The 9,252-nt window shown below is 33.3% G+C and overlaps 1 protein-coding gene across 1 annotated transcript; it reads right to left on the reverse strand.

Moving 5' to 3' along the window:
• Positions 1-5,967: 5,967 nt before the first annotated feature.
• Positions 5,968-9,171, reverse strand: LOC149205514 (uncharacterized). The gene is made up of 2 exons (XM_089397428.1): positions 8,291-9,171; positions 5,968-7,768 (listed from the first exon to the last, which is right to left on the reverse strand). Exons 1-2 carry the CDS (start codon positions 9,169-9,171, stop codon positions 5,968-5,970), a joined length of 2,682 nt encoding a protein of 893 aa, XP_089253554.1.
• Positions 9,172-9,252: the final 81 nt, after the last annotated feature.

Raw genomic sequence — 9,252 nt, forward strand, 5'->3', positions numbered from 1 at the left:
TTAGCAATATCATCATAACCAACAAATATATATTTCTTCCATTTATGGTCTATTTTATAATATTGATTCTTAAGCATAAGTGTGTAAGCTTCACAACCAAAAAAATTAAATTTGAATAATTGCATGGATGGCCTACCTAAATGTCTTCAAGGATTTTACAATTTATTGCGAGTAATGGTGATTGATTTACAAAATAACAAGCAATAATGATTGCTTCTGCTCACAAATCTTATTGCAAATTGGGATTTTTGAGCATGAACAACGTAAACTTTGAAACAGGAACTGATATTGTTACCTGTTTCGTAGAGATAGCAAAAAATTGACCCAATTTTGAAAATGGGCGATGCAGAACACATATTTTTTTAGAGCATAGTTTTTGGCACTTTAAATAACCGATACGATTACCCGTTTCGTAGGGGTAGTAAAAACATGACCTAATTTTCAAAAGTGGTTAAGCAGAATACACTTCTTTTTGTTGGGAGCATATTTTTGACATTTTAAATTTTCTTATGTATCAAATATAAATATTTGTTTTTAAATATTAGTAATTTTCATGCTGATTTTGAAACGTGTATATGCAACGTGTTGATGTAGCATACCTTTTTTTAGAGGAATTATTTTTCACACTTTAAAATTTATTATGTCCAATTTTTTTTTAAATTATGATTACTTAACGAATTTTCAAGTCGTTTTATTTTTATTTTTTAATGTTGATTAGTTAAAAAAAACAAATATAAAAAAAGACAAACAAAAAATATATAAAATGTTTAAAAAAAATTATTTCATAAACCATTAAAGAATTTGGAAAAAAAAAGAACAAAAAAACAAAATTAAAAATATATATATATATAAAGTTAAGTAAAAATAGAAAAATTAAAAAAACATTAATACAAACTAGGAAAAAAGTAATAATAATAATAATTAAAAACAAACTAGATTAAACAAAAATAGAGAATTAACAAAAAAAATAAAATAAAAACTAGTAAAATTAATATCAAAAACATTTAAAAATAAACTTAAAAATAAAAAATAAACTCAAATTATATATATATATATATATATAAATATATATGAAAATTTTAAAAATATTTGTCTTTTCAAATTAAAAACAAAACAAAAAATAATTAAAAAACATTTTAAAGTTATAAAAAAATGTCTTTAATTTTTTATTTTTTTTTAAATTGTTATTAAATTTTCATTGTTTATTTAAAAACAAACAAATAAAAACATTTAAAATTTTATTTTATTTTTTTTAAAACAATTTTTTGTTTTTTTATTTTACAAAAAAAATATTATTAAAAAATTTTCAATATTTTTTTTTTAAATTTTGTTTTTATTTTATTAAAAGAAAAACCAAAAAAAAAAAAAAAAATCATAACACCCACAGGGCGCAGCCCTGGGTGGAGGGCTGCGTGAATCGCCCAACGACCCGCCCACCGCTTGGTCGGGGCGCGGCCATGGGCATTAAGAATTTTTTTTAAATAAAAACAAAATTTAAAAAAAAATAATAAAATAATAAAAAAAAAAAAATTGAAAATTTTTAATAATTGTTTAAAAAAAAACAAACAAACAAATTTTTGTTAAAAAAAATAAATAAATAAATTTTAAATGTTTTTATTTTCTTGTTTTTAAATAAACAATGAAAAAAAAAAATTTAATCAAAAACACATTTTTTTATAAATTTAACATTTTTTTAATTTTTTTTTTTTTAAATTTGAAAAGACATTTTTAAAATTTTCATATTTTTTTAGTTTTTTTTTAATAATTTGAGATTATTTGTCTTTTTAGTTTTTTTTAAATGTTTTTAATATTAATTTTACTAGTTTTTAATTTTTTTTTTTTGTTAATTCTCTATTTTTGTTTCATCTAATTTGTTTTTAAATTTTTTTTTTTAGTTTTTGTTAATGTTTTTTTAATTTTTCTATTTTTACTTACTTAACTTTATATATATATATATATATATATATATATTTTTTTTTTGTCCAAATTCTTTTATGGTTTTTAAGATAATTTTTTTTTTTTTTCTACATTTTTTTTCTCTATTTTATATATATTTTTTATATTTGTTTTTTTAAGTAATCAACATTTTAATAATATTAATTTCACTAGTTTTTAATTTTTTTTTGTTAATTTTCCATTTTTTTAAATCTAGTTTGTTTTTAATTTTCAATTTTTTTTTGTTGTTTGTTAATGTTTTTTTTTTTTTTACCTACTTAATTTTATATTTTTTTTTTCTTTTCCCAAATTTTTTTGTGGTTTACATATTTTTTTTCCCCTTTTTTTTAAATATGTTTTTTTTTACTATTTATTTGTTTATAATTTGTATTTTTTTTTAGTTTTTTTAATTCTTATCTTTTTTTCTTTCTTTCTTTCTTTTATTTTATGATTGATTTTTTTTAGATGTTTAAATTTTTTTTGTTTTTTATTTTTATTTTATGTTTTGTTTTTAGTATATATTTTAATTTATGTTTTGTTATTTTTTTTACTTTTCTTTGTTTTGTGTTTTTTCATCGTTTTCATATTTTTTTATTTTTTTTTCATTATTTTTTTGAAATTTTAATGTTTTTCAAGGTCATGATAAAATATTTTATGCCATTATTTCGAAATGTTGAAATTTTACCCTTGAAATTTTTTTTGTTATCCCAGCATCAACACTTTTCGTTTTGAGGGTATTTTTTGCACAAAATTTATCATTGAAAAAAGACGTTATTCAAATATCAACACTTCGTTTTGAGGGTGTTTTTTGGACAATTTTTGCACAAAAAATTGGTTTTGACCGCCATTTTTAAAACATGTTGCAAATTTACCCTCGAAAAAAAAAGTATTATTCCAGCGTCAACACTTTTCGTTTTTAACACTGTTTTTGATGTTTTTACGGGGTTTTTTTGCCAAAGTTCTCGTTTTGAGTTTATAGTTCCCGTTTCAAAGTTTACATTGTTCATGCGTCTTGCTCTATCTAGAAGAGTCTTGTTCATGTGTTTTACAATGTCATTTCGTTGAGGAGTATACACAATGGTTTTGTGTCTTACAATCCCAACTTCTTTGCAATATTTTTTGAACTCTAAAGAAGTGAACTTGCCTCATTGTTTGTTCTTAAGCATTTGATTGTTATCTCAATTTTCTTTTCTACTAATGTTTTACATTGTTTAATATATTAAACAAATTAGTTTTTCTTTTCAAAACATAAAACCACACTTTTCGAGAAAATTCATTTATAAATGTTACAAATATGACAACCTTCCAAAAAAAAATAGTAGGGGATGACCCCCAAAGAGTTAATATAATCAAGAATTCATTTACTAACATGATCATATGCTTTAAATTTCTATCTGCATTGCTTTCCAAATATACAATGTTTGCAAGAATTCGAATTTAGAGATTTCAAATTTGGAAGTAATTTGTGGTCTATCAGTGATTGTAGTCCTCTCACTCATATGACCTAGCGATTGATGCCATAAACGAGTGGATTCAGTGGTTTCGTCATATGCCACCGCTACTTTGTTGATCTGAATACTTCCATCCATCTTGTAAAGGTTTCCTGCCTGAGTAGCCTTCATGACCACTAAAGCGTCCTTAGATACTTTTAGTGCTCTACCTTGACCTGTAAACAGATAAACTTCATAATCCAAAGCTCCTAAATATATTAAGTCCTTTAGTTCAAGCACATGTCTAACATTTGTCAATATTCTTATATTACCATCAAACTTTTTAATTTTGAAACAAGAAAGGTTATTCCCCATAAGAACAATTCCACCATCAACTTTTTCATATGAAGAAAATCAATTTCTATGTAGACACATATAATGAAAAGTTCCAAAATATAACAACCAATATTCATAGCATTGAAGAACATTACTAATAGATAAAACTTCGTCAATCATAGCTAAGGTGGTTCAACTCGACTTGCCTCCTTTTTGGAGTCATCTTTGGATTCCTGCCTTCTCTAACAATTCTTCTTGAAATACCTAATCGTGTTGCAGTACCAAAATCTGAGTTTACTATTTTTCCCTTTCAACTTTGATTTAGATGCACCTCTTGATTTTTCTTCTCTTTCCTTGGACCAACCTTTAGCCACTATTGTTGTTGACGTGCCAATTTCAATACTTGATTTTTTCATTATCTATTCAAACAACAGTGCTCCAACAACATAATCAATTTCAAGAGTTTTAGTTGTACTAAAGCTAATAGATGTTCCAAAATGATGGCATATTTTTCAATCAAGCTTGCACCACTTTCAATCTCATGGATTTCATAAAATGAAGTAAACTTCGCTACATTAATTATGAAAACCATCATTTGGTTTTCATAAAAAACATTATTAGAGTAACCAAAACATAATTTGCTTTGGTAAATTCAGTGTTTATATTTTCTTAAAATTAAATTTATTGTCATACCCTAACAAACTATAACCAATTTACGAGAAGATGAAGAGATTTTAATTTTTTTTAAAGAAGAAAATTAGAATTTTTTTTTTTAAACCTAAAAAGCAAAAAATTGCAACCACGGTAGAAAGATAGACAAATTGAAAACCATATGGAATTTCTTTATTAGGATGAATGTTATAAATGTTACTTTCTATTTGTTGATTGACTTTGACAATACACACGAGTTTCTGAATGTAATATATTTTATTAATTGATAATATTTGAATGATTACAAGGTTGAGGCGGTACTCCTTTAATAGGAGTTGATTGGTCATGTCTGATCAGAGAGACATGTCTTTTGGGACTGATGTCTCTTCATTTAGCCATTTAATTGTTAGTTAATTGATTAATATTAACCGTTTAATTATTTAGGTAATATTTTATCATTTTTAATAATTTTATGAATTTAAATTCGTAACATTGCCTTCCCCTTAAGATGCTTTGTCCTCAAAGCATAGGTAGGTTTGGGTGTTGATGAAGAAAGCGTTCTGATTCTCAAGACAAGTCTTCCTCTGGTAACCTCTTCCATTTGATGAGGTATTCCTTTATTGTCTTGGATCGTAAAACATTTTCTCGAGTAGCGAGTATACCTTTAGGTTCGAGGACTATTCTTCCTCCTTCCTCTGTCGCTGGTATTTATGTTTGTGCTATTTGGTTTTCCCTAATACTCTCTTGAGACTTGATACATGAAAGGTATTATGGATTCAACAATTATCAGGTAACTTTAAGCCATAATCTACGCTACTTATTTTTTTGATTATCTCATACAACCCATAATATTTAGGTGATAATTTATTCTTCCCTTGTTTTTTCCCCTGGAAAAATCAGTAACTTTCATTAATGTTTGAAAATTACATAAAGCAGATGCCGAGGCATTACTGGATTGTTCATACAAAAGTCACCCCATCAAGGTGTTGTTCTGTAAGTATAAGCATACTGTTCTGTGTACATTCATCTGACTGTGCATTCTATCTATTGTCCGAAAGAGGACTCTGGTAATAAACATAATATCCATGTTCTATATATGTCTAATAACAAAAAGCAAAAACGCCATTGACCATCAGTTGTTGGGACTGTTGTCCCTTTGTTCTCTTTGATCGATGAATGGCCTGTGGTAAAATTGATACTCCTCTGCTCCATTCTGTTCCACTATTATCCTCTCGCCTCTGGGAAGTAACGAGGCCTCTTTGGATAATTTGTCAGCCTCGCTGTTATGCTCTCTGTAAATATGTAAACATGTGCAATGGTTAAAAGCAGCTTTGAGAATGTGAGTATCATGTAATAAATTGCTGAGAGTGTGTGTATGACAAGTAGTGATATTGTTAATCCAATTAACAACCACCAATGAGTCCCCAAAAATATTGATTCTTGTATGATGATGGGATAATGCAAAATGTAGTAGATTGTGGACAGCAGAGAGCTCAGCGAAATTATTTGATCCATTGCCAAAGCCTATTTTAGCGAGGTATCGATGGTGTTCATTTATGTGCAATACAAAACCCCCGCCACATCCATCCTGATTAGCTGCTCCGTCGAAGAATGCTCACGGGATGGTTCTATCAATATTGGGCATGGGCTGTATGGATCTCGGTCTCGGGGGAGGAGGGTCTGGTAACTCATGATATGCAGCAATGATGGTGGCCTCAACCCGGTTCCATGATATCAGACGATCTTCAAATATAGCCCGATTTCGAGCAAGCCATATATGCCAAGTAGCCACAGGCGGAAGGTTTTGTAATTTAGTGCCCGGATGACATTGTGACCAAGTATCCCAAGCACTCTTAATATCGATCCCTTTCCAATTGGCTGCGATACCCAATAGATTACAGATGTTGTTCCAAAGATTGAGGATGACAGGGCATAGGAGGAAAATATGATCCTGAGTCTCCGATGCATTTTTACAGAAGATACACCATGATGGGCCAAAAATGGCTCTGCGAGTGAGATGATCCCCTGTGGGTACATTGCCGTTTAGTGCACACCAGAGGAAAAGCTTGGTTCGTGGAGGTGCCTTGAGCTTCCAAATGGATTGCCACCATGACTGTAACGCTTCAGGCATTCTGTGAGAAATGAGAGCAGTGTATCCAAATTTTGGCGCATATATACCATGGTCAGCAATGCACCAGATAAGTTCATCCGGTCCTTGTTTTATCCGAATGTGAGATTCAGTCAATGATTCAGTATAGCGATCCCATTCCTGATGCCATTGTAGCGGGAGATCCAATTGCTGAGCGGATTTCCAGGCCTGGGAAAAAATATCAGTGCGCTGTTGGTCTGCGATCTGTGCAAAATGTCGTATATCCCGGGCCTGAAGGTGCATAATAAGATCTGGATTAAGGATATGTCTACCCCCACAGTTAATCCAAGGGTCCAAACCAATTCTGCCCGTCAATCCATCATTAATGCGCCAAGCAAGATTATTCCGGATGAGAGGAAGGGATTGAATCAAAGCCTTCCAAACCGATGAGCATCCCATTGTTGACCAAGTAGGGAAACGGGCCCAATCCATAATATTATGAGGCCAAATGTATTTAAAATAGACTACCTGTGTCCAGAGATTTTGACCAGTAAGCAGAGTCCACCCCATCTTGGCGGCCAGTGCTTTTGCAAATTCAGGCAGTTCCTTTAGTCCCCATCCTCCCCATTTTTTGGGCAATGAGATTTTCTTCCATCCGATCCAAGCAAATACTCTTTTATCCTGACTCCCATTCCAGAGGTATCGGTTGCATAACTGTTGTAGCCTCCCCAGGATGTTCCTGGGTATCCAGGCTAGGGCCATCCAGAACACCGGGGTGGCTTCTAAAACAGACTTGATGAGCACCAGTCTACCAGCCCTGGAGAGATATCTGAAGCTCCATCCTGTGAGTCTTTTTTCCAATTTGGCCACCAACCAGACCCAGTCAGCAATCCTTTGACAAGTAGGTTTCAGATTGAAACCCAAATATTTAAGACCTCTATCCAGGGGGTGGACCGAGTAAGGAAATGCTTGAAGGCCAGTCTGGGTCTCCTGTACAGATGTGCGTGCACAGGTAATGGTTGATTTCAACTGGTTTGTCATCATACCCGTGGCAGAGGAAAAAAGAAGAAGGATCTTTGAGAAAGATCGAGTGTCACGAACACTGCCATTGAGAAGTATAAGAACATCATCCACAAAGAGTAAATGAGTGAGATAGCAAAGATCAGTTATGCGGAGGCCCCCTATGTCTCCAGATCGCTTGGCCGCTTCCATGAGGCGGCTGAGACCTTCCATGACCAATAGGAAGAGAAGGGGCGATAGAGGACACCCCTGTCTCAGACCCCTCTCCGAATGGAAAAAATCTGTGGCCGAACCATTGATAAGAATACTGAAAGATGGAGTGGTAATGCAGGCCATGATCCAAGAAATGTATGCATGAGGGAAACCCAGATGGATGAGGATCATTTTGAGATAGAGCCAGCTGACACGGTCAAAAGCTTTTGACAGATCGATTTTGAGGAGGATGGCTTTTAAGTTCTTCGACCAGATGGAATGGAGGGCTTCTTGTGCGAGTCCAATGGCCTCATGGATCTGTCTAGATTCGAGAAAAGCAAATTGCTGAGGGGCAATGGACCGGGAGAGAATCGGTCTAAGACGAATTGCAATGGTCTTCGAGATGATTTTATAGAGGCAGTTACACAAAGAGATGGGTCTGTAATCATCAAAGGATGCTGGGGAGTCAGATTTGGGGATGAGAGCGATGAAGGTAGAGTTTATGGCATGATATAATGATCCAGAAGTCCTGCTTTCTTCAACCACCTGTAGTAAGTCCTGACCCAAAACATCGAAGAAAGCTGTGTAGAATTCGATGGTCCATCCGTCCGGCCCCGGGCTTTTGTCTTTTTTGAACCATTTCAGAACTCCTTCCAGTTCCTCGGCAGTGACCGGGTCAGTTAAGGTCTCCACATCTTCTTCCTCCACGAATCTCGGAAAGTGGTTAGCCACATTGATAATATCCAGTAAGTTTTCTTCTCGTGGACTCTTGTAGAGGTTCCTGAAATGAGTGATGCCCAGGTGAGCGAGCTTATTGAAATTGTCTGCTATTTCTCCATCCGGGGTAGGGAGCTTCCAGATAGTATTAGATACCTTCCTGGACTTTGCAAAGTTATGGAAAAACTTTGTGTTGTCATCCCCAGCTTGAATCCATAAAGCTCGGCTCCTTAATCTAATGGATTCCTCTCTCTCTTTGAGAATCTTGGCTTTTTGATTCTCAAGATCAATAAGCCTACATTTGTCTGCAGCAGTCATGAATCCTTGTCCTCTGTCATCGGTGAGTGAACATAAGTCCGCTTCAATATGGGAGAGCTGTGCTGTTTCACGTTCCAATTTCTCCCTTGCCCACTTGATAGTAATGTGTTTGATATCAGAAAGGTTCCTACAGAAACCTTTGGCAAGAGGGACAGAGTCATTGATGGGATGAGAGGCCCAGTGATCCTTTATTAGTTGAATATAGTCCGGATCCTTCAGCCAAGAGGAATTAAATTTGAAGGGTGCCTTGGGCTTCTTGGTAGGACCCTGAATCTCCAGGTATATAGGATTGTGATCCGATATTCCCCCCGAGCCAACCCACTGTCTGAAGAGATGCAGATGCTGAAGAAGAGGGCCCTTTAACAGAAATCTGTCGAGTCTGCGGGCAAGTGCAGCATCCCCCACCCTTCGGTTCCGCCATGTAGGAAGGAGTCGCTGCAAAGGAATATCCGAGAAATCTGATTGCTCCAGAAGATTAGTCATAAAATCCGTGATAGCGTCAATTTGAGCCTCAGTGCCCCATGATTCCCTGAAACCCAGAGAGAAATTGAGATCTCCTCCTAT

The sequence above is a fragment of the Pinus tabuliformis genome, chromosome 1_2, assembly GCF_031772625.1.
Source record: "Pinus tabuliformis cultivar Carrire ecotype Pingquan chromosome 1_2, CPIR1, whole genome shotgun sequence".
Taxonomy (NCBI): Eukaryota; Viridiplantae; Streptophyta; class Pinopsida; order Pinales; family Pinaceae; genus Pinus; species Pinus tabuliformis.

Excerpts from the sequence above, each read along its gene's own strand:
- LOC149205514 (XM_089397428.1), bottom strand. The coding sequence starts at position 9,171 with ATGACTAATCTTCTGGAGCAATCAGATTTCTCGGATATTCCTTTGCAG. Across the intron at positions 7,769-8,290 it reads CTGGAAGGAGTTCTGAAATG|TATTCTTATCAATGGTTCGG; the intron begins GTTCAAAAAAGA and ends TCCATCTTTCAG.